Genomic DNA, 25,691 nt, shown 5'->3' with positions numbered 1-25,691 from the left:
ATTTAGCCCTTGAGTGGGTGCTCTGGCTTCCTCACACAGTCCAAAGAGATGCACGATAGGGTTGCTGACTCTGTGTTAGTCCCGTGATGGCGACTCTTCCAGGGTCTACCTAGGCTCATGCACTGTGAAAGCTGGGTTAGTCTCCACCCAACCAGCTCCAGCTCTGCCGTCTTGCACTGTAGCTTCTGATGGTAGTCCTTCAGATCTGCATTTCTCCACCCACCGTAGGTTCTGATTGGATTGCGAAAACAGCAGATCACAAAAGCGAGAGCTGTAGTCCAAGACGCTAAAGTAGAAACAAAAGCTGGAAAAGAGCATGTCTAGCATGGAGTTATCCTTTTGTAAATCGATAATAGGTGGTATAAATCTCTCCAACGCATAATTATATAATTTTTTTTATCGCTAAAATGAGGTGCCAAATATGCTTGGGTGGAAGATAATAAACCTGACTGGCTTCCCAGAGTAAAGCCTTGGTGTGGAGTCGTGCTTGTAATACTTAAATCAAAGAAAAAGTGAATTCAGGCTGCTGGCCTGGTTGGAAGGTGTCCAAAATACCCAAACGTCACCCGTGACAGTAAATTAGGAATTTCTCACCTTTTAATTAGTGGCGTATCAACTCTCTAACAAGCCCCCACCCTGCCTTTGTGAACACAGAGACATACTCAGTCACTCAGGCAGTCGTAAGAACAGGTCAGGAGCAGCAGACATGACCGGGCCCCGGCTTTGTTTAATTGGCTGCTTAACAAGGCCCGGGGACTGTGTCACCACGGCCCCTGTGATGGCCCCAGGGCTACGTGGCAGCACCGCTTGTAGCCGCCGGGCCTCGGGCTCACCTTCCCCAGTAGCACTAATTAAAACATGCACGGCTCCTTCTTCTCTCATGTGGTGGCACAGGGTTAATGTGTGTACACCAGCCTTTGTTACAGTTTCTCAGTCACTCCGAGGGGAAGACTTGATAAGCCTCGGCTAATGATTCCGCAGATTGGCTCTGCAGACTGCCGAGCTCAGTATCCGACCACCGACTGTTTCGCTTTAACTCCCACTTTTCTTGTCACATTCCCCTCACTCGCAGCTCATCCTCCAACCCCACCCTGCCCTTGACTTTTCTTTTACTTTGTTGCACTCAAACTTTTTTCTTTTCATATGTGAGGGTCAGCGGGGGCTGTCAGCGTTTGTTCCAATGTAAGTGTGTCAACATGTCAGAATGGGCTTCGATTTTGACTCTCCTGTCCAAATGTGAATTTCCCCCATCTCTGTCATTCCCTCTCGCTCTACAGCAATTGGGTTTTTGATTATTTCATCTCTCTGTTGCAGAGCACCACTTAATAAATAATGACTGGCTGATTGATTTCTCCCTCCCCGTTCCCTCCATCAACCCTCTCCCATTCTTTCTCCCAATCTCTTCATCACACTTGCTCTCAAAACACGCTCCCTTCACTTTTCTTTCATATACGCCATGATCCTTGTTCTCTGCCTCTTCCTGTTACTTGAGATTTTCTATTTTTTTCTTCCTCTCCTGTCTTCCTTTCTTACCCTGCTTGTCAATTCTCTCTGTCCTCCACAGCACGCCATGATGCTCCCCGTTCTCACCCATCATATCCGCTACCACCAGTGTCTCATGCATCTGGATAAGCTCATCGCCTATGTCTTCAAGGAGCGCTGCCTCCTTCAGGTAAGAATCTGTCATGACTGTTTGATGTGACTGTGAAGGCCTGTCCCAAGCTTACTTAAAGGCTGGCATAGATGATAACTAACAAGATAGATAACATTAGGCGAATCCGTGCAGTGCTTTCAGGCGGTGCACAGTCTACAGGTTAGATAGGCCGATAAAAAAGTAAACATTCTGTGCAGGAGCTTGTTATGCACAGAGATCCAGGGAGGCAGCGTTTCCCCTCATTACTGTGCCCGATCCACCTCTGCAGGGATAGTTCAGGTGGAAACAGGGGCTCAGGAGTCAGCTAAGGTAACACACACACTGGCCTGAGTCATATCTCTGCAGTGAGCAGCCCAGGTCTGCTGTGAGTTGCAGTGACAGTAGTCAGGACAACGACAGCCTCCTCCGTAATGCCAGCTCTCCCCTGTCAGGTCCACAGCCTCAAGCTGTGTGCTCTCAGAGTGAGCTCCACGGCTGCCTCCAGCAATATTGAAGAGCTGTCATAACCTGATACATTAGAAATCAATGTGTTGTAGCCTATACATAGTTAAAAAGGGGAAGGATGCATTAAGATTCGCTCAGGGCTCTGTGTGTCTGTGTGCCAGACTGCTCAGTGGTCTGAGAGCATTTGTGTGTGGTTTTTGCACATATCGATCAATGATTGGCCTTTTTGTCGTTTGCATAATGACGACCTGTCATTACAAGCGCTAAAAAGGAAACACTGGCTTGCGAGGCCAGCCGGTAGCTGACAAGCTGCGGCCTCTTTCATCGTGAAGATGTCCATTTGAGCTTCAATGGTTGGTCTCTCTAGGGATATGTTAATTGATCTGTCCCTCCCCCTTTCTCCTTCAACTCCTTCATCTCCCGTAGAAGACGCACAGATGGAAAGAAAAACAATCATTTATACATAACAGCTCACAGGCAGCGCGCACTACAGGCTTCTGCAGCGCCTGTTGCCTGCCTGCATTGCAATTCTTGCCATTGAGGTGGTAATACAGTGGCATCGCTGTGTATCTGTGTGTGGACAAAGCCAGGGCTGTCAGCAGTTCGCCACTACTGGGACTGAAATGACCCAAGTAGGGAGCCATCATTGCTGGGCTTAAAACACTTTCCTCATCTACAGCACACACACAGCAGCGCCTAATGTCCCACAGCACTCACATACACTCTGCGCCCAGATAGATTCAGACAGAACGGCTGCAGGAGTGCAGCGGTGCCTGCTCAAACAGCCCCGCTCCGAGTCAGAGCGGGTTTCAGATCCGCCGTCACTTCTCATTTGCCTCCACTCGGATGGGATGATCACATTTAATGAGATAAATGTTTTCCTGTGACAGTCCGCTCATTTAACATGAGGAGAATCAGCTCCCACCCTTTGATTGCATTACAAATGAATTGTACTTTGATAGAAGGTTTGTGTGCTTTGAATATAATTTATCTTTAGTTGTGTCGAACGCATAGGTATAAAAGTTTTGGCACAGTGGCTACCATATTGTTTGTTTCAAGAAGAATGGAACAAACACCAACACACAAGGAAGCGAACTGGTTGCATTGCAAGTTGTAACCATGTGATGAGCAAAAGAGAAGATCTGGCTATGAAACTGCGCTCAGTCAGCATACCCTGGATAATCCTGTATTATCCAGGGTGGCCAGTTGTTTAAATATTATCATCAATATAACCTGAGACTAGTCACTGCGATCAAAAAACCATCAGCTAAGTTTTTACTGAGGTCACAGAGCAAAGGAGCCGAGTGCTGTTTTCTCATAAACTTCTATACAACCTGAGAAATTTTCATCCCTTGGTGGCCATGAAAAAAAAATAAAAATGCAGGTTTAAGGCGTTTCTTCTGCATTGGCTTCACTTTTCAGACCCAGAAGCCACAGTCCATCCATCTTTAACACTGTCTGTGATTCAGCTGCAGTGGAGGGTGTACACACAGACTGCCAGAGCTTCTCCTCAGTACGACTAACAAATTGTTGTGGATTGTTTGGTCAGTCTTGCGTAATGCATGCCAAAGCACCAGCTTTGCTTGTTGCTTGTTTTGACCCTGCATTACAACAAGAGCAATGACAAACAAGTAATTTCTTACAGAAGCTGAGTTGTTCATTTATAAATATATGTGAAATATTTTACAAAATAAGTACTTTTACAAGTGATTTAGATCTTAAAATATATAGTAGCATTCACTAAACAAAAACAGCAGCTTATACATCTAAACGATTTAATTATTGTAGAAGGATTACAAAAAAATGTAAAATTGAATGTTGGATGAAGTGGTGTTAGATATGGAGCCCCACGAGGAACATTGGAGGGGAAAACATGAAGATGAACCTTTGTGAGATCTCGCAAAATAGGCCGCATCCTTCGGAGGCCGCCAGCTCGAAGCTGGCCGGGAGGTCGAGGCACGATGCGCCGGGAGGTCGAGGCACGATGCGCCGGGAGGTCGAGGCACGATGCGCCGGGAGTGCGGTTCTAGTGAGCCTCTAGTGGCCTCGACCTCCCGGTCAGCTTCGAGCTGGTGGGTAACAGACGTAACAGCACTTTTGCAAATATGTGATGTCTTGATAAGCCGAGCAGATATTTGAACTTTACACAGCTACATTCACGCCTGAAAATATGTTAGAAGTTTATTTTGTGATGCAGAAAGAGTAATATTAAAACTAAGTAGCTGCTGCCATTGTTGGAAACTATAGTTGGCTGGGCCGTGCTATGAATTCTGGGATAGGTTGGTGTTACGTTCCCCTAAAAGGGGTCTAGGTGATGAGGGGGTGGGGGAGTATAACAAAATGTGTCCGGGTCAGAAAAAAAGAGTCAAAATGGTTAAATTAAAGAATTTTATTAAAGTTTCTATTAATGTTCAACTAAAAGAGACGGACAAGCTGCTATCACCATTTAAGGAAACAAACAAAACTCAAGCGTTGGTCAGTAAAGTAAAACATAAGTCAAAAAGAGAGGGCAGCTCACTAGCTGCAAACACAGACACGCAGCTCACTAGCTGCAAACAGCAAAAACACATGGCACTCTGGCCCAGAGCTCACCTTTCCCTGGGCTTAAATACTTTTAATTACTGATGCGAGTCAGCTGTGTAAAAGAGAAAGGTGGCACCTCAGGCAGAAGAGATTGTAGGACACGCCCACACAAGCACCTTCAGGAGGAGGCCCTGATAGGGCCGTAACAGTTGGGCCACGAAGGATACACCGACTCGGCCTTCAAATGCGACCTGCGAAGATCTCGCAAAAGTTCATCTTTATTATTTTTTTTCTCCAATGTCCCTTGCAGGGCTCCGTAGTTAGATGCCCTAAAAAAGATACTGAAAAAAACAACTAAAATAGAATAAGAAACACGTTTTAATAGATTTATTAATGTTAAAGTTTATCAGACCATCCTAATCTGCCTGCACTTTAGCCCCTCAGCTCTCCTCCTGAGGCCCTATAACCATCAGATTTGGCTAATTTGCTCAGGATTTCACTCTGTATTTGCTCAGATTGGTTCTCCACACTCTGTTCAGTTCAGCTACGGTTCCCCCACTGCCCTGACAGCCTGCAACCCGCCCGGTACGCCACACTTTTCCCTCTGACCCAGGCCAACATCCCATCAGCCCTGCAGTTATTAATCATCTTTTACCTAACTACAGTGCCCTATGTATTTATTTATCAATCACAGCTATCTAGCTGTGTCTCACGTTACAGCAGGCGTCATATTAAAATTTGTGTTGCTAAGCAATACCACGTCTGTTGTTTTACATCATTTTCTGTGGCGTCAAAATGACGTCCTCAGTGATTCTAGGTATAAGTAATCATGAATTCTTTATCTTTTTATCCCCCACATCACATATTATCTTTCTAAAAACTTAAATTAAACCACCTACTTTAGGAAAAGTTGTGAAATATGAGATGTGGTTACATGATTTTTAAAAAAGCCAAGGGATCAAAATGACCCCCTCAGCGGTTCTACCGTGAACTGACGCTACCACACATTGGAGGTGATAATTTAAAAGCATCTGTTCATCCTCACCTGTTTCTTCATGTAGAGGTGCAAGGTGTCCTTCACCTGACTGCTTCATTTGGGTCTACCAGCTTGGTTTGTGGCATAAAACAAAAATAATCTCAAACTGGCGAGTTTGTTCTTTTCGCACCAAGAAAAGTGTGCGCATGACGTGGTTGCACTGTATATGGATCAACAAATGTATCACCACTTCCTGGTTTTTGGGCTGACAGTGATTATTATTATTATTATTATTATTATTATTATTAATATAGTTATTTTTGTTTTATCTGCATTTCATCTCATTAATTTTACATATTTGTTTCACTCCTTAAGTCCTTGAGCCAGCCTGACATGTAGAATTATACCAACTTAACACACTTTATTAGGCTCATTTCTATGCACAGCACCAGCATGGGAAGAAAACCCTGGAATAATACTATAAATATTAATTACATTTCACACTTCAAATCCGAAACAAAAACAGAAGTGCTTCATGAAAATGCTTTTCAGGATCTTTAAATATAGACTAGACTGACTCACAGGTCATCATATATACTTGCCTACAGTCTTTAAATCCTCATGTTGAAGGCTATAGTGAGTATTTCTCCAATGAGGAGCCAGACTTCAGTGGTCTGTCTGGGTTTGGAGCAGTTGAATATGTATTTGTGAATGGCTTTTCTTGTTCCATCTATGTAGAGTAATGAGCTGTACTCCTGTTAAAGGAATGAGAATTTATTTCCCTTTTTTCATAAGAGATGAAAGCGGCTTATCATCTGAGAAGAGCTGGGTGCAATCGATGCTTGTTTTCAGCTCATTCTCTATAATGTTTAATGAACGCTTATCTGTAAATCCAAATTGTAAGGAGAATAAATGTTGCTGATGTACATTCACCATAGTAAACTCAGTCGGCGAAGCCATGAAACATCTTTTGATTCTCTGTGCAGCAACATACCTGCTTATGCAGTAGAGAAAGGCAATGTGATCCCGGCATGAGGCAACTGACAAAAACCCAGCCTGAGAGCGGGAGCCTCTGCACTCTGCACTTCCCCCCCGCCCGACTGCAGTGGAGCCTGGGCCCTTTGAAGCTCCTCTTCTGAGAGCCTCCCCGTTAAACATTTAACATTTAAAACTTAGGAGGGGCGGGGCAGGGTTGGAGAGACACGTGTTCATGGTCGCCACATGCTCCCGCATCCCCACATCCAACAGACCCTCATAATCCCACCCAGCCCCCTGTTGCTTCATCCTCGTTCCTTGCTTTTGACCCATGCTGACAGAATGAGAGGCATCACAGAGCATCTCAATAATTTAACTGTACAAGTCCACAGCCCTGCCTCTGATATTGCATGCTTTTGTTTGTGTGCCCCTGTGAATACGACTGTGACTCTGTGTACTGGGGTATTTTATTTGTTTTCATGGCGACACATTACCATCCATGTGATTGAGGTGTCCATTTGATTCAGTTGGGGAATACCGTTTCACATGCTTTGAATGTTTTCTTTTGTTTCAGGTTGAATACCTGAGTTTTTCATTTTATAAAATAAAATATTGCTAGTGCTATGTACTGTATGCTGGATATTAGAATGATACAGTATTTATTTATTGCCAGGACTTTTGTGGTTGCTGAACACATGAACTACAATATGGAACTAACTGTTAACAGTAGCTAAAATGTAGCGTGAATTGGACCCATGTGTACAAGACCTTTCCGAATTCTGACAATCCAATATGGCCGCCAGGTTGGGTGTTTGGCACCAGATGTTTTTTAATATTGGAATTGAAAGGGTTGATTGCTGTTATTGGCTAAGGCTTGAGAATAGGTGTAGTCAGCTTGACATCACCTATTTCTTTGTGAAGTACTGTTGTGAAGGTAAAAATTTAGCATTTTTGCTGCTTTTGGAGCCCAATGTGTGATCATTTTAGAAAGTCCCGAGTGCTTACATTTTCAGCTAACTAGCTAGCAGATTTGGTTAGCTCAGTGCAATCAAAGTTATAAAATACATACTAGAATTTCACACTCAAGCTTAGGTTTTCAGTCATCCAAGACATTGTAGTCTTGAGTGCTTTAAAAAAAAGCAACTGGAGACTTCTATCAGGTTGTAAAGATGTTTCACCTCTCATCCAAGACGTCTTCATTTCAAATTGGTGAAAAGGTACGGGTATTTAATCCCTACTGGGGGTTGGCCCATTTGAAGGTAGTCCTGATGGTCGTTGACCCACAATTAATCACGCGAGTCATCGCAGTCAAAAGCCAAGGTGTGACATAAAGGAATGGGTCGTTAACATACCTGGACCCAAAGTGTGAAACCTCTGTAAGATATTGCCCCAACCCATCGCTGTGAGAGCTATTCAGGTCACATGATTGTGGGTTTCTCATGGTTGAAATGCCCGAAAAAGAATCTCAAGACTGCATAAATATTTTTAGGTTTTTCAGAAACCTTAACAAATCAATTTTTAGGGATATTTTATTTTTATTTTGTTTTAAAGAATTAATTTAAAGAAATGTTTTAGACAGACTATACCAAAGTTTGGCAAACTAAATCTTTACTCAGACAATCCATATATATGTATGTAGGTATATATAACCAACAGGCTAGTAAAATACTAGATTTTCACTCACCAGAACCAAAGTACACACTACTCAAATGCTTTGTGTCAAATAGCAAACCATAAAATTAGTCAAATAACTTTAAAAATGCTTGGAAATGGATCAAAATCACCCACACATGGAAGAGGTCCATTTTAATTACTCAGAGCAGTGGACGAGGCCTAAGAGATATCTTTCTGCCATAAAAGACATCTACAGGAAGCGGTGTCTGAAAAGGGCTGGGAAAATCATCAAAGACCCCAGTCACCCATCACATGGACTCTTCACCCTCCTGCCCTCTGGGAGGCGCCACAGGAGCCTCCGGACTAAGACCACCAGGTACCGGAACAGCTTCTTCCCCACAGCTGTCAGACTCCTGAACTCTGCCTCCTGACATCTGACCCACGTTAAACTCATGGACTGAACATACACACACCCACAATGGACAACTGTACCCTCAAACACAATAATAACATGGACTGAACCACCACTCACAACCACTAGCACTTTATATAGCCTCTGTAGGAATTATATCTCACTTATCTTAACTGCACTACTGTATAGCTCTGTGTAAATAATCATTCTGTACATTCGATAATCTTTAATCCTACAACTGTTTACAACTTGCATAGTTCCCATTTCTGTATAGCTGTATATCCCAGATTCTGTAAAGTTATTTATTTCATATTCTGTATAGTTTTTCATATTTATATCCTGTTCATATCCTGTACATAGCTTGTACTCACTACAGCCTGTACATACTTATAGTTATAGAATATTCACAACATACTTCATACCGTGTACATTATAACATACCATAATAGACCCATTTCTGTAATATACTCACATATCTATATTATTGCTAATATATATTGTAATATATCTATATCACTAAAGCACTTCTGGATGGATGCAAACTGCATTTCATTGCCCTGTACCTGTGCATGTGCAATGACAATAAAGTTGAATTCTATTCTATTCTATTCTATTCTATTCTATTCTATTCAGCTCCATTTGTCAAGACACCTGTCAATCAATGTGACCACGCCCTTAACTCAGTTATCTAGGTCAATGGGTTATTTAAAATACATCCCACTCAGACTTGTTGTGTAAGAAAATATCTGTTTTGTTCTGTTTTTTAAAAAAAAAAAAAAACTGGCTGTAAACGTGTTTATTTGTGCTGTGAAGCTGGGTACGTTCAGACACCGTGAGTCGATTGCGATTGACTCACTTTGAGGGAAAAACTATAGCCAGTTTGCTTCATTTTTCAGCCACTTAATCTGAACCAGTACCTAAGGCTATAGTTTTATATTTCTAGTTTGTCTGATTTGACTGATTGATACAACTACCACAACACGAGACAGATATATTGTACGAATGATTCATCTTGAAGACTACTGCGCCTGCCTGATGTTTACATTCTTCGATTCACTGTGATGGAGAGCACCGCTTGCAGTGCAAAGGTGGTTTGCAATGGATATAGTTTGCATTATGTATTAGTGAAGAGACTGAAAGAACTGTTAACTCTTAAACTTGCCTAATATTGCCCGCTCCCCTCTCATAAAGTTGTCTGAGAAAATACAAGGAGCCCAAGTGGATTTCTTACAGTTCTTGCAGTCTCCATGTGGTGTGCCCCGCTGTGGTTCATCAGAACTGCTTGTTGGAAGGCTCGCTCTGGAAACCTCCTTCTCCCACACATGCCCGGGGTTAAATTGGAGAAGGGTTGTATCGAACCATTTCTGTACCTTTCTAACAATCCATCCGATATTCACTCCCACTCCATTCTGTGATTGGCCAGCTGTATGGAGGCGAGGAAGATGCCAGCGTTGGAGTTCTCACTCAGCAGGATGAAAACGGGGGTAACACCAACAACCAGATTGGAATTAATTGAATCAAACGCATTAATTACTTAACAAACAGATTTAAATACAACACCAATTGAAGGCTAAGTCCTCAAAGAGCCGCGGGGTCTGTGGGAGCTTCCAAATCAAAGAAATCAGTAAAACCTAAGCTGTTTCAACATGCGTCTATGTCTTTGTAATCCCTTGCAAAAATAACGAATCAAACATAACTCTGTTCAAGCCTGATCCTACATTTTTAGAAATTAATGAGCTTCTACTTAGTGAGCGAAGTTGTTCAGAGACAAAATCTTTATAGATGAAACCCTCATGGCATGTTGGTAAAAGACTGTATCAGTATTGTGATGCAGTGCAGTTAGTCAAGTCTAATTTACAACGAGCCCAGAATGCTTCAGTCACATTGTTGAGTGGGACAAAAATCACATGACTCTGCATGGCTTTGCGCCTGCATAAGTGATAGATATGCTGCATCCATATTCTCCTTCATGATCCTTAAGGGCTGCGTCTCTTTCTCTCCCACCACAATCGAAGCTTGTACAAAAAGGGGCGGTCCAACTTTCCTTTTTGCCGCCATTGCACCATAACTCCGAAATAACCTTCCTGGCGATCTCAGACATGGGTCAAGTGTGACTGTTTTTAAGTGTTAGTGAAGGCACACCTTTGCCATGAAGCATTCAGCAGCCGCTGATGGGGAAACACTGGATGGAGAATGGTTTGATGTGATTGTGTGTAGGAGGAGGGAAAACTATGAAACGTGTGTTCCTCTCGCTTCTTGATATTTCCATAACAAATGTGCCTATTTTATAATATTCATCTGTGCCTCCTAAAAGATTATTTCCACACAAGAGTTAACCTGTTCTCACCAATATTTCCATAAGAAATGAATGAAAGGCGATTCGCTAAGTGTTTCATTATGCGAAGGACGTGATAACGAGTGCGGTTATATTCTCAAAGAACTGAAAGCCAAGCTGTCATCATGTGGCTAAACGGCCATCATTCAGAACAGATCTCCAATATTCTCTTTTGTTCTTCACAAATATCCAAAGCATACAACCAAAGCTGTTGCCTCGTTATGGCTGTCAAATCTTTAAAACGCCACAAACTGGATTATGTATTAAGGATTTCTGATGGACAGAATCTCTTTGCTCAAGCTTTGACTTGTGTCGTGAACATCCATCAACGTAATGGTAACTCTGTTTTATATCCTCAACCCCTTTTTTTTCGCTGTTTTTTTCTTTAACCTTTAAAGCCTGGTTTTTATCCATGCACTATTTTAAATAAAGCTGTACAGAGTAATTACATCATTGTGTTTGCCAAGCAGGCAGATCGGCCCATCGGTTTTCCCTGCACGCGGGTGCACGAGCAGCACCCTTTCCAGTCAGGTCCTCTGCTCTCAGCTGAGCGATGATGTTTATTTCCGTTTAGCCAAAGGCGGTCGAGCAGCAGCCGAGGCAGCGATCGCTAAATCCGAATCACTCCAATACTTAACGGAGTCATTATCTTGACAGGAACAGTTGCAGACGTCAATCCTGTCCACAGAATCACTGCTGTTGGTTGTTGTTCTTAGCAGTGAGGGATCTGCAGTGTTTACTCGTGTATTTTGTTTCATACTTTTTTTTCTTTAGAGGGCCCAGCACCGTAGTTCAGGCTGTGTAGTAGGCAGTCATTGACTGGTGTTTGACATCACACAATGGGGGAGGTGAGATTGGATGTAGACGTGGTGGGTTGTTTTTACTTATATTTTTATTTTTTTCTCATCAAAGTGTCAACGCGGTGCTGAGAATTGCTTGATTTCTGTTTGTGTCATGTCAAATAACTGACTTTTTTTTTTTACCCACCTCCCTCAGAATGCTGTTACTTTTAACCAGGGAAGAAAAAAATAACAGATGCTGTTGAATTTGTCGTTTCTGTGTTCAGGGCTACAAAGCTGAAGGCCTCTTGAGCAACTATAAATATTGAAACCTCTCTGTTAACGTTTTACATATATATCTCATTGGAGCTTGAAATTGATTTGAAGTTGGCTGAAAGGAGACAAGCATTTTGAAAAGCAAGCCCAGGGGAAAGAGTAGTTGGAGTCTTTTTATTTTTTCTGGGCTGAGATTAACATTCTCCTAATGTAAGATTGATAAAGGCTTGACATATCCTACTGAGCCCTATCTTTTCCCTTTTTCTTCCCTCAGCGAGTTTGAGATGTTCAGCTGCGGCAGTCTTTCTAGGCACAGCGGTTTTTGTCCTTTTTTTCAAACAAAGCTGAATGTCGACTAATGCGTTTCCTTCAGGGTTGCTTTACTTTAAATTCCCACTTTTGGCTCTCTTTACAGGTTTGAAAGTTTTAGTCATTAATTTTCATGCAAACAACTTTCTCTGTGAGAAAGAAGAGGAATCCTTTTTCTCTCTTAGCAGCTCACCTAAGTAGAGCTACCTCCCCTCTTTCTCCTCCATCCAGCATTATTAGGCTGCTTTTCTGGTGTTACAGTTGGTAATTAGTCAATTAGTCAGTCTAAGTCCAGGATGGTAAATGGAAATCAGACTCTGTGGAGATTTTACACCAGGCCTCGGGAGGTTTTGGTCATGTTGTTGATGTCTAAATGCTGTCAGTTTGGCTTTTGCTGCTCACTGTGCGCTGCACTTGCCCTTTGTAAAAGCGTATTTGTGGTATTGCGTTGTTGTCTGCAAAGAATTTATAAATACTAAAGAGAGAGTCTAGAATAAATGGAGTCCTGTGGAGCTCTAGCCCAGAGATGTTGAACCATCTTCCTCAATTTTCATTATGTTTTTTAACAGAAATGGTCCAGATACAGTTCAATGTTTTATTATTTTGAGAACTCTTGATTGCAGTACAATAGTTTTCACAGCAACCCGGGCCACTTTATGGTGTGCACCGTTTGGATTTCATGCATTTGCAGCCATCCAGTAGAGGTGATAGATGGCCAAAACCAGCTGCTTCTTTTCTGGGGAAGACAAATTCCCCTGGATTTTAGCTGTCATAAAGAATCTGCCAAATCAAGCATGTGGAGCTGTGGCGGCACCTTGTGAATAAGGAAGAAACCAAAAGTAGCTTTATTGAAATTGTTAATTTCATGTTGTATAAATGAAATTTAATTTTTTTCTTTTTGTGGAAACAACAATTATTTATTTTATTTAGAACTAACTTGATTCATTGTCTTCTAAATAAATGTGAGCCCTTTAGGATACAGTAGGATTTTATCCATATTTCCAATGAACTGGAAACATCATTCTACTTTAGTAGAAGCCTAAAACAGGAATGGCAATTGATCTCATCTATGACTTTGATGTCTGTCTTTTTAAATCTGTGGTTACAAACAAAGTGGAAAAGACACATAAGACAGTAAAAAGCAAAGAAGGACACAAGAAGCACTTACGAATGCCAAAGGGCAGCTTTTGTTAGTGTTTGTACATTGTAGCTCTTGAATACTACTACTACTTTCTTTTGAGCAAGCAGAGTGTATATAAAGAAAATTGAGGTCTTAACAGTAGAAATTTGACAACTTTGGAGAACTTCTTACATGGGCTGTTCCACAACGCAAGCCACACTATTTACCAGCTCAAATATAATGCTCCAAACTGCATACAAATGGTATAGTTCATTAACTTGGGATAACTGAGTTGAGGCCTAGCAGACAGTTGCTGGCTGCATCTGCCAAGGTCGGTCCATCTGGGAGTCAAATTGGCCATTTCCCTAACCTTTAAGTCCTCCTAAAATCCAAATGGATGAGTTAAAAAAAAAAACAACAAAAAACAAAACTTGACCTATTTGTGAAGTTTGTGAAACTGACTGGACTTCTTTGAGCTTTGTTCAAGACTTCTCACCTACTTCATAAACCAGGGGTAGGCAACCTTTCTGATGATGAGTGCCATCTAAAATTTCCTCAGAAGTCAATGTGCCATATGATTGCATTAGCAATAAATTTAATAACGCTCTATATGAACAGTTACACACTATATAGAACAACTTTATAGAATTACAGTGGCTTGCAAAAGTATTCGCCCCCCTTGAACTTTTCCACATTTTGTCACATTACAGCCACAAACATGAATCAATGTTATTGGAATTCCACGTGAAAGACCAACACAAAGTGGTGCACACGTGAGACGTGGAACGAAAATCATACATGATTCCAAACATTTTTCACAAATAAATAACTGAAAAGTGGGGTGTGCGTAACTATTCAGCCCCCTGAGTCAATACTTTGTAGAACCACCTTTTGCTGCAGTTACAGCTGCCAGTCTTTTAGGGTCTGTCTCTACCAGCTTTGCACATCTAGAGACTGAAATATTTGCCCACTCTTCTTTGCAAAGCAGCTCCAGCTCAGTCAGATTAGATGGACAGCGTTTGTGAGCAGAAGTTTTCAGATCTTGCCACAGATTCTCGATTGGATTTAGATCTGGACTTTGACTGGGCCATTCTAACACATGGATATGTTTTGTTTTAAACCATTCCATTGTTGCCCTGGCTTTATGTTCAGGGTCATTGTCCTGCTGGAAGGTGAACCTCCGCCCCAGTCTCAAGTCTTTTGCAGACTCCAAGAGGTTTTCTTCCAAGATTGCCCTGTATTTGGCTCCATCCATCTTCCCATCAACTCTGACCAGCTTCCCTGTCCCTGCTGAAGAGAAGCACCCCCAGAGCATGATGCTGCCACCACCATATTTGACAGTGGGGATGGTGTGTTCAGAGTGATGTGCAGTGTTAGTTTTCCGCCACACATAGCGTTTTGCATTTTGGCCAAAAAGTTCCATTTTGGTATCATCTGACCAGAGCACCTTCTTCCACATGTTTGCTGTGTCCCCCACATGGCTTGTGGCAAACTGCAAACGGGACTTCTTATGGTTTTCTGTTAACAGGCTTTCTTCTTGCCACTCTTCCATAAAGGCCAACTTTGTGCAGTGCACGACTAATAGTTGTCCTATGGACAGATTCCCCCACCTGAGCTGTAGATCTCTGCAGCTCGTCCAGGGTCACCATGGGCCTCTTGGCTGCGTTTCTGATCAGCGCTCTCCTTGTTCGGCCTGTGAGTTTAGGTGGACGGCCTTGTCTTGGTAGGTTTACAGTTGTGCCATATTCCTTCCATTTCTGAATGATTGCTTGAACAGTGCTCGGTGGGATGTTCAAGGCTTGGTAAATCTTTTTGTAGTCTAAGCCTGCTTTAAATTTCTCAGTAACTTTATCCCTGACCTGTCTGGTGTGTTCTTTGGACTTCATGGTGTTGTTGTTCCCAATATTCTCTTAGACAACCTCTGAGGCCGTCACATAGCAGCTGTATTTGTACTGACATTAGATTACACACAGGTGCACTCTGTTGAGTCATTAGCACTCATCAGGCAGTCTATGGGCAACTGACTGCACTCAGACCAAAGGGGGCCGAATAATTACGCACACCGCACTTTTCAGTTATTTATTTGTAAAAAATGTTTGGAATCGTGTATGATTTTCGTTCCACTTCTCACGTGTACACCACTTTGTGTTGGTCTTTCACGTGTAACTCCAATAAAATTGATTCATGTTTGTGGCTGTAATGTGACAAAATGTGGAAAAGTTCAAGGGGGCCGAATACTTTTGCAAGCCACTGTATATTTGTTCGCAGATGTTAGCAGCTATCAGCTATTTTGAAACAAAAAAGACACTTTTTATTCATAACAAGAACTCCATAACAGCAAATGCAAATGCTATTTATGGTCTCCTCACAACAATGATAAGAAAAATAAACTGGGCCAGTAGGGCATATTTGTTAATACAGGGATACACATGTTAATGTGATCTCTGGTCTCCCACTCAGATACACAGGTCTCCGAGTGTCCAGCATTCAGATGGCTACCTGAGGACACTCATGTGAGAGAAAATCTGCTCACACAGATATGTAGAGCCAAATACTGTCAATAAGGCCTCTGCAATGTTCTGAAGACAGTTAAACTTGTCAGGTAGTGATGTCCAGCAGGTGAAAATGCAGCTCCATGAACACGCACAGCTGTGGATTCCAGCTGCGTTAGTAGTTCTCCAAACTTTGACCCCCATAGTGTCGAGCTTTTCAGTTCTATCAGCTGCATTTCGATGTCCTCTGTGTCCATCCAGTTTAATGCAAACCCAACTGCTCATTAAAGCTTTCTGGTTTGATCATAAAAGAAAACATTGGTCCATAAACCTGAAAGTCCACAAAACGCATTGTGAGTTCTGTCTCAAGTCTACGGATGTATCCGTTTATTTCAGTGGTGCTGATGCTGCGCTGAGCGGACAGCTCCTGAAGTATTTGAAGTGTCGGAATGTGGAAATTTCAACATCGCTTGCATTTTAAAACTGCCAGCTAGCAACGTCCCTCTCACCGGTAGGCTAAGTTATTTTTAGCCAATTACAAGTTGAATCTGGTAGTTTGGGTTGTTAGCTAAGATACCGTCATTAAGAAGTGGCACAACTAATGTGTCTATGTGAGCTAATTTGCACTGTGCACCTCTGGCCCGGCCATTTTTAATTTTTTTTATTTTTTTTTAATGCACCTTCTTAGATTAATTCACTGCGTGTCGTGCCATCAGTTAACCCTTCGCATGCCGGCTGTGGCACGCGTGCCCAAGGTTGCCGACCCCTGTCATAAACCATACAGCTGGTATGCCAGACGATATGATTAATAGAGATCCTGTAAAGTTGGACTTTTAACTTGGGAGTCTTTTGGGATTGACTGACTTTTGGAACCAACCTCAAGAGGCCACTAGAGGAACTGCAGCTTTTGGCGGTTCTACACTGACCTGGAGGTCAATTGTTTTTCCCGTATTCCTTTATTCTGCTCCCAAGTGGCAGCTCAGATGTCAATATATATAGTCACTAATGCAAAATAGCAACAAATGCATTAAGAATGCAAATAGCATCACTGAAAAAAAAGTCTCATGACCTAAGCAGCCCAAACACTCGCGCAATGCATATACCAGGAACTTTGCATTTGACTACAACTGGAATATTTTGTAAAAGTTAGGTAAATTAAACTCCTTGGAAAATTAGTGGCTTTTATTTTAGTGTTTGGCGCTGTGAAAAAGAGTCATGAAAAATAATTGATGTTCTGTTTGTGCGTGTTTTTTTTTATTTTTTTTTTAATAGATTTTAACTTTCTTAAACAATCAAGTTGGAATGAAATGAGAAGAAACGTGCAATTTGCTCAGATTCATTTGAAAGCCGCCCAAGTATTCTGATCCAAAACTACTTTGCAGAATTGCTGTTTTTTTCTGTCTCACTTTGGTGACGAGCCAAAAGGTGACCTCACACTCGTTGTCTTGGTAATGTTACTGTGATCCATTTGCTGTATTTGGCAAATGGCCTTAGCTTTATCCACCATTTTGCCATCTGGGACACTGAATCAAAGACGCTTTCAGATGGAGTTGTTTGGAGCTCATGGTTTCCTCCATTTTGTTAAAGGACAGGATAATAGCCTGCAGCGGAGGATGAGGATTAAGTGAATGGCTCTGACCTGTTGCATCAACCATTATAAGCACAATACCGAATAAAAGCATTGGTCCAACTATGGAGTTCTTTTGCGTTGCAGTGTTTGAGTCTTTTAGAGTATATTGCCTTAATTCTTTCAGTTCTTATCTTCTATTTTTTTTAACAATAGTTGATAAGCTATCTGTCAAAATATTTAATTAAAATCCAAATCCCTCCAACCTCATTGATTCTATTAGCAATAAGTGGATGTTTGCCACTGGATGCAGATGAATACCGTAATCGGTGCACACTCACAACTCAAGTATGGTGCGCCTCTTGGGTAGTTCTTATTTTAGGTCTTTAATTGGCTGAAGAGGCCAATTCTGGAACCGTTAATGTTCTCGCAGTGTGGGCATTGATGTGAGGTGCTCGAATACGGGACTCTCTCCTTTCTTTGCTGGTGCTTGCCTCTGGCAGCTTGTCTGAGATCCTCTTCATGGAGTGTGGCTCCCTCATTTAAACTGTTTTTCCATGCGATTGCGTATTGAGCGCGGTCTTCCTATTTAGAGCTGTTTATTTGGAAGTTTGATCTTGATTTTGGCCTTGATTTGTTTTTATGACCTGCTGGTGTCTGCTGGCCGTGATCTAATTTTAAGCAGAAAAAAGAAACAACGCCTCGTTCTCTATTATTTGATTGATTGAAACTATATGTACTTGAATGATTACTGCATATAAGTTGTAGCCACACAAGGGCTTGTGTTTAAACAGCCAGCATGGGTCAGTGCTTCAACGCTTTCCACTGTAGCGTTTGGCCTTTTAGAAATTACTACCTTAGTCGGCAGTAATGCAGACTCCATCTCATATATATAGGTGACCTTCCTGGTTGCAGAGAAAGCTGTTTTTACTCATGCACTGCAGCCTAAACTGTTCCAGACCAAACAGGACTCAAAAGATCAGACATTAAATGGCCTTTAACGAGCAGCTCCCCCGTGTGATGCCTGATAGCGTGCATGTGAGGATTGCTTAGGTAACAGTCTGGTGACATATCACAGCCAGTGAATGGACATCACATGTTCTGTCTGTCTGCTCTATACAGTCAGAACCACTGCTTACATCAAACAAATATGTTTCAAATTGCTACTACCGTACTTAGACTTGCTATTTTAACACAGACAGCTGTAGACCTCAGGTCAGCAGTCATTCCTGTTATTCTCCTTTGAAGTCTGTCTGATGGGCGCAGCGTAGTTGGTGTATTGTAATGCAAAGTCTCTGTGGACGAGTCTGCCAGTCACAAAAAAACGGCAGAGCCTCACGCTTGCTGTCTGATGATGAAATTTATGTCACTTGGACCCTAGCAGACTCAGAGACGAGGGAATTGTAAAGCGGCTATTATATTCTAGTTGTGGACACAGACAGCTGGAGACACCACGGATGAGTAGTCAGTCACTTTACTCTTTGTTTAAGTCTTTGATAAGTCCGACTAAAAGGTGCCTGCGTAGGTCCTGCGTTGTAGGCTGGCACCTCTGCAGATAAATCTGTGCGATCATTAAAAAGCAGCCGGCTTGTCGATGCCCGCTCAGAGCCTTGCGATCGTTGTCTGGTGACGAAATTCACGTGACTTGCACCCAAGCACACTCACAGATGCCAAACTGTAACATGCTTCTAAGAGCATTCACGCAATCGGGTACAACTTCATGAAGTACTGCATGGATTCCTTGTGACGGTCAAAATGCAGAGTGTGGAAATTTTAGCTCTGAAATGGAGAGACTGCTCAACACTTGTCTTTGTATTAAACAATGATCATCACCCTGTGAGACCATTGAAATGGTCACAAGGAACTAATAATATGCATAATTGTCCAAATTCAGACGCACTACAGGTATTTTTTATCCAAAACGGAGGACCTCCTGACACAAACTACGTAGAAGTATTTCAGATAACATCCCAGTCAGATTTTCAAAGTGTGACAGCAACTTCCTGTGGGTATACAAAGTGTTCAAAATATCCCCGTTTGTTAATCGACGAACGTTTCCTCTCTTTCAGCTGGCCTTAACTCACCCCAGCCATCACCTCAACTTTGGCATGAATCCCGACCACGCCCGCAACTCGCTGTCCAACTGCGGCATCCGCCAGCCCAAATATGGCGACAGGAAGGTCCACCACATGTACATGAGGAAAAAAGGTCTTTATTTCAATGTTTTCCTACTCTAAAAATGACCAGTCGTTTTTATCAGGCAACTCTAACCCTACCATCCCGGGGATTTTTTAAATTTTTTTTCGCAGGAATCAACACATTGATTAACATCATGTCTCGTCTGGGACAGGATGACCCCTCCCCTTCCAGGTAGGCTGCCTGCGGGCACATATCTGTTCATGCTATCACTGACCACAGGAGCAATCAAAGGGACGATTCTTGTGATTAATATACCCGGCAGGCCTGCTGACAAGAAAATTAACTTTAACTGTGAAAGCAAGGGATTTAGCAGGTGAGCAGGTGTGTGTGTGTGTGTGTGTGCGTGTGTGTGTGTGTGTGAGAGAGTGTGCGTGCATGTGTGAGAAGCCCATCTCTCCTGCTACCTCTTCTAATGTCCTAACATCTCCGCCTTTCCTTTCGTCTCCTCCCCATCTCTAGGATCAATCACAACGAGAGACTGGAGTTCCTCGGTGATGCTGTTGTCGAGTTCCTCACCAGGTGAGAAAGCGCCTGCGAGCCTCTGATAGACACCTGCGCTAATTGAAGCCGACGAGAACACTATCGGCCTTTGTCTTTTTTTTCCTTTCTCACCTTCTCACTCCATTTCTCCCTCTTTCTCGTTGTCTACATCTATCCTCGTCTGTCACAGCCACGCTCTTCTCCATACTTTCAACTCATTCAAGACAGTGATTTACTGGTAATTGGAACTGGGATGTAAACCCCACCCCTCCCACCACCTCCTCCTCCTCGTTACCTCTCACGCCGCCCTCAACCTATTTTAATAGGCTGAAATTCTCCATGACAACTTGCAATTAGCTGTCTGGAATTGCTGTCTGGAATGCTGACTGTGTTATTGACTGCCAGGTGAGTGCGGGCGCTGCTGTCCGGCACTTACCTAAGCACAGCACACACTGCTCATTATATATATATATATAGCTACTACTAATCTCATACATTACTTAGCGAGATAGCCCACCTACCTCCTCAGTGTTCCACCACTTCCTCCTCCTCTGAGAGGAAACGTGAGAAAAGTGCAGAGATTATCAGTAGCTATAGTTTTTAGACACTGGCACTATTTTTGTGTGTGTTTTGGCAATTTGCCTCTCCACACCGCCACAGTGTTTGAAATCAAACAATCAAGATGTGATTGAAGTGCAGACTTTAAGCTTTGATTCAAGGGGTTCATTAACAGTTTAGGAAGTACACCCATTTTTATATATAGTTCTCTGCTTTCAGAGGCTCAGAAGTTATTGGACATAATTGAAAAACATCTCTTTATTATTTCACGACAGATTAAACAGATAAAAGTTCTGGGGTTGATTCCAGGTGTGGTCCAAACGGACGTCAGAGCGAGGGAGGGAGGACATCGTTATGGTGGGTGGGCGGGCTGTTGGAGAGGTAATAAAAACTTGAGGAGCGACCAAATCAACAATGCGGTCTGAAATGTGGAATGAAACACAAGGAGGCAGGTGTATTCGTGTCAAGGTCTACAATCAAGAGATGCCTCCATGCATAGAAATAGAAAGGGTTTACAGCATGGCATGAACCACTGGCTACCCTCAAGAAACTGTTCTGAAAAAAGCTGTTTGGACAGAGGAGACTAAAATTAACTTGTACCGGTGTGAGGAGGATAATCCGAGGCCGATCACAGTTTTATGGCATGGGCATGTGGTGCGAGTGGAACTAGTGCTAGTGGGATAAATGATGACCCAGAGTGTACTTATCCTTATATTAATGATAGTATAAATTATGTCAACTTGCCTAATTACTATTGAATCTCTGAAAATTGGGAACTATGTATAAAAAAAGGCTATACCGTATTTTTCGGACCATAAGGCGCAAAACAGTCAGATAAATCAAACTTTACTCAACTCATTCTTCTTGCTTCCTCCACTTCCGTACCATTTATTCATTAATGTTGAATTCTCTCGCAGCTGCTCTATTCCCATGTTGTTGCAGTATATTAATGACTAACCTCGTATTGTGGATGGATTATCTCAGTTGTGCTCCTGACTGAAGTCCATAACCATCAGGAACCCTCATGCTAACTTTTGAGTGTAAAAAAGTTAGCGTTCATCCTGCAGCTTCACTGTTTATGTTATGCTAACATAGCTGTGTCACTAGCGATCACGTAGCACATCATTATATACCAGCTAGTCCAACTTCAGTAACCCTACAAAAGCCACTGCTGTTTAGTTTCTTGTCTTCATTTATGTTGGAAGTGATGGCAGAGCTGTACGTTTTATTTTTTTCAGAAGTCTCTCAGTCAGAACATGCTATATCATGTTTAGGTAACTAGCGAAACTGGCGAGCTAACTTCCTGCTAACTTCTAACTCTGTTAAGTTTAATAAATTCTGTTTTAAAGGATGCCTGGATGTTAAACTTAATTTTTACTCCTGGTAAAGGAGCAACGCTGATCATTTTATTAAGGATGAAAGAATTTAGACAGTTTTTAACTCTTCAGTGATGCTGCAGTGTTCGTTTGACTTTGGGACATGAAGAGGATGAAATTTGGGACCCCGATTACTCGGTGAGGCTCCTGACTACGGCAGCCCTAATGCTCCGACAATCCATCAGGTGGTGCGGCTTCGTAGTTTGCCTTATAGTGCAGAAAATACACTAATTAATAAACAGTTAATGAGGTACTTTTGTAAAAACCCTTGAATGACAGGCCGAAAGTCTTCACTTCAATCACATTTCAATCATTTGACTTGAAATCCATCGCGGTGAAGTCCGTTAGTGTGCCACTAACTGTACTTTCCCACTGTTCCACCACATCCTCCTCCCCAGTCTCCGAGCATAAATGCTGTAACATATAAGAAAAGGGCTTTTCTCTTTCCGCGAGGTGTACCCTTCACACGCATACATGCACATAGAAAAGGGAGAATAGAGTTTTATCAGATTTCCATTTGCCCACCAGCATAACTTCTCCTACCAGAATTTCATTTGTAAGCCTCAATGCTAACACTTCCATAACATCCAGGAACAGCATTAAACCTTAATAGGAGCTGACACTGGGTTACAAAGGATACCGCTTCAGCTCCTTATGCACCAGGAACTGTGTTACAAACAAGGTGGTTAGCCTCTGTTTCTCTTGGTATCTCCGGGCATGTTTTGCCACTTTCTCTCCTTCTCACCCCCCTCCTCTTCTTCTGCCTTCTTCTTTGATTGTTAGCGTCTGACGAGACATGCTTGGCCTACGCTCTGGCCCTCTGAATTATTTATCAGCCTCTTGTCCAGTTAAAGGGCTACAGCAGATCCGGCCAACTGCCTCGTGCACCTCCAGCATGCACTGCCCTTGGAGGCTATCTGCGTCTCTGCTGTTCAGCCAACAGAATATTTTGCACATTTGAATAGCTCCAAACGCTGGGTGGGAGTTAGTGTTGAGTAGAGGGGAGCAGCGAGATTATTTTTTTACAAGGGTCAGCAGCTGATGTAAAGAAAATAAGGCCACGTGCAATATTTGTAAGTAAATATTTCATCAGAAGGACTTTTTTAAGTCCAGGTGTTTAAATGAGTAAAAATTATTAAAGATAAATGCTTGTGAAGTCATGTTTGTAGTTGTGTTAAGAAACACCGAGGCACGGCTGGGCGCATTGATTTGGTTTCTTTATTTTTGGGCCAGAAAGTACAGCAGCACACGTAAAGAAAAGCACACGAGGAACAGACTGCAGATGAGCTTCACAGTTGGTGTCTGGAAAGTGCCACAGTTGGTGGAGGCTATTAATAAGCAGAGATATAAATACAGCGTGTTTTCCTACCTGAAAATTGCTGTGGAGTCCACTCAGTCGGGTTGTGTGACTGACACTTTGGCTAGCAAACCAAGAGTCTCTGGTCTCATTATTTTCCATTACACTAAGTGGGTTTTATTAATTCCAAGTGTTTTGTTTCCACACTAAGATCACAATACCCTGACAAATGGACCTCTCGTGAATTTGGAAAAACAGAACGCCACCTGCTTTCCTCTCTTTGCATTGATTAGAAATGACTGAATTAAATTGCCTGTTTTAATTCAAATGAAATCAAATGACACGCCGCAGTTAGGGAGACGCCGGACCGTAATGAAAATGGAACCTGCTAGCGCGGAACCCAGCTGTGGAACCACTCAAGCGTCCGCCGCCATTTTCTGGGTTCCAGCGCAGACCTGGAAAGGCTGGATATGTCGGGAAAATTAATTAGTCGGTCTTTAAGAGTTTTGAAAATGCAGGATGAGGCAGCGTGAAATGGCATTAAACTTTTTGGACAGACCAGGGCTGTCAAACTCTCTTTAGTTCATGGGCCAAGAACAGCCCAATTTGATCTCAAGTCCTATATAACAAGCTAAAAAAAAATCCACTACTTTAGTCTGAAAAAGTACATCCAGAAAATGTCACATTTATCAAATCCTTCATTTACAAAATAATGGATGAACTTCCTGAGATATTTTATGGGGGGGAAAAAGGCAATTCAGTCAGCCTGCTGTCATCAGTCAAAGAAATGTGTTGGCACAGCTCCTTCACTTAACCGCTTCACTTCGGGGTGGTGTGTCAAGCCATGCATATTTCTTTGTCAGTAACAAATATGCAAAACTCGTGATGATTCAGACATTTGGCTCAGAAAAGAATCGGCAAGAAAGAAAGGGAAGAAAATCCAAAAACGTGACATTTAAAGGGAATTAGACATACCAGACTATACCAGTTTGGCCAGTTGAAAATATAGGTTGTTGTATTTTGTCATTATGTCATTGTTTATTCCGCTTTTCCTCACCAAACCTTCTTTCTAATGTAGACCTAATGAAATAACTGACAAACACTAGCCACTACCAGCTGTAAATGTCATGTCATTCGCCAACAGGCAGTTATTTCTGTGTCCACCCTTCTATGTACCGATTCTCGTCCATGTTCATAAATGAAAATTTTCCACTTTGAGACAGGAGGGGTTGATGGTGGAGTCATTTCACTGCTCACACCAGTTTGAGTCATACGCAGATTTTCACACATCATTTGTATCATTTTTAAATATTCATTCAACATATGGCGCACGGTTGAGCTCGGGCATTAACAATGACTTGGTGAGGTTTAGGCGTTAGAAACCTCTGAGTTAGGTTCAGGAAAAGATCACAGTTTAGTCTTTTAAAGCTTTTTCTTTTCTTTATCGTTATAAATAAAAGAAATAAAAAATAATTCCTACCTAAGCATATCACAAATATTACAAACTTGTGCTCTCGCTGACACAGAAAAAATTGGCAATTGTTGTCAGTGGGGAAAAATAGATTGCTCTTTTGTGACTATTTCACATTTTGCTATGAGACTGGACTGAATAATAGAGCCAGCGAACACCCGTACTTGGCCCATGTAACAGTGAATCCTTAAAAGACACCACGTTAACACGGTTTTCTGGTATTTTTAGCAACTCGCAACTCAAGCTAGAGTCCAAAACGATGCCCAGTTTTCACATTTGCAAAGCCGTCTTTGGTGGGCTGCTTTTGGCGTGTAGATTGTATGTTTGTCATCCTTATTTTGGACAGTTATTGGCTTATTTTTCTTCATCACTGATTCTCGTGTCTGTTGGGCTGAGCAATAACTTTTATTCGATTATACTTGGTCATATTTTTCTATCCTTTAACATGTTCGGATGAGAAATTCTGATTTGAAAAATCATAAAAAGGCTAACTTGAACTATTTTGTGTTTGATTTCTCTTTCCACAGTGTTCACCTGTACTACCTTTTTCCCAGTTTAGAGGAGGGTGGCCTGGCCACCTACAGAACGGCCATCGTACAGAACCAGCATTTGGCCATGCTAGCCAAGGTAAACCTCCCCCACCTCCTCCAACTCATTACCTTCCTCTGCAGGTCAAAGTGGTGTAAGGTGTCAGATCTGGCAGGAGAACATGTTGGAGACAGTCTTATTGTTTTCTGTCTTGCTGTTATGACTTTGCTCCTTTCTAAGCAGGCACTGGGGAAAAGAGTAATTTTGTCTCGATGCCATTACTACCCCATTTTTGCCCCCTCAGGT

At 42.2% G+C, this 25,691-nt stretch overlaps 1 protein-coding gene across 3 annotated transcripts in view; it reads left to right on the top strand.

The window, feature by feature from the left end:
* The window catches only part of drosha (drosha ribonuclease III), a 136,570-nt gene that overhangs the window by 38,312 nt on the left and 72,567 nt on the right, over positions 1-25,691 (top strand). For 2 of the 3 annotated variants that reach the window (XM_085419187.1, XM_085419186.1), the window contains 6 exons: positions 1,565-1,672; positions 19,546-19,684; positions 19,786-19,846; positions 19,938-19,988; positions 20,135-20,194; positions 25,385-25,484. In XM_085419187.1, the coding sequence (XP_085275313.1) occupies positions 1,565-1,672; positions 19,546-19,684; positions 19,786-19,846; positions 19,938-19,988; positions 20,135-20,194; positions 25,385-25,484 (519 nt within the window). The remainder of the gene's footprint in view (positions 1-1,564; positions 1,673-19,545; positions 19,685-19,785; positions 19,847-19,937; positions 19,989-20,134; positions 20,195-25,384; positions 25,485-25,691) is intronic. The other variant, XM_085419188.1, reaches the window with a different exon arrangement.

Source organism: Rhamphochromis longiceps, linkage group LG9, assembly GCF_057381845.1.
Source record: "Rhamphochromis longiceps isolate RC_006_pf linkage group LG9, R_longiceps_female_GT1.1, whole genome shotgun sequence".
NCBI lineage: Eukaryota > Metazoa > Chordata > Actinopteri > Cichliformes > Cichlidae > Rhamphochromis > Rhamphochromis longiceps.
The sequence above is the reverse complement of the archived record's forward strand: the minus strand, read 5'-3'. Positions and strand labels throughout refer to the sequence as shown.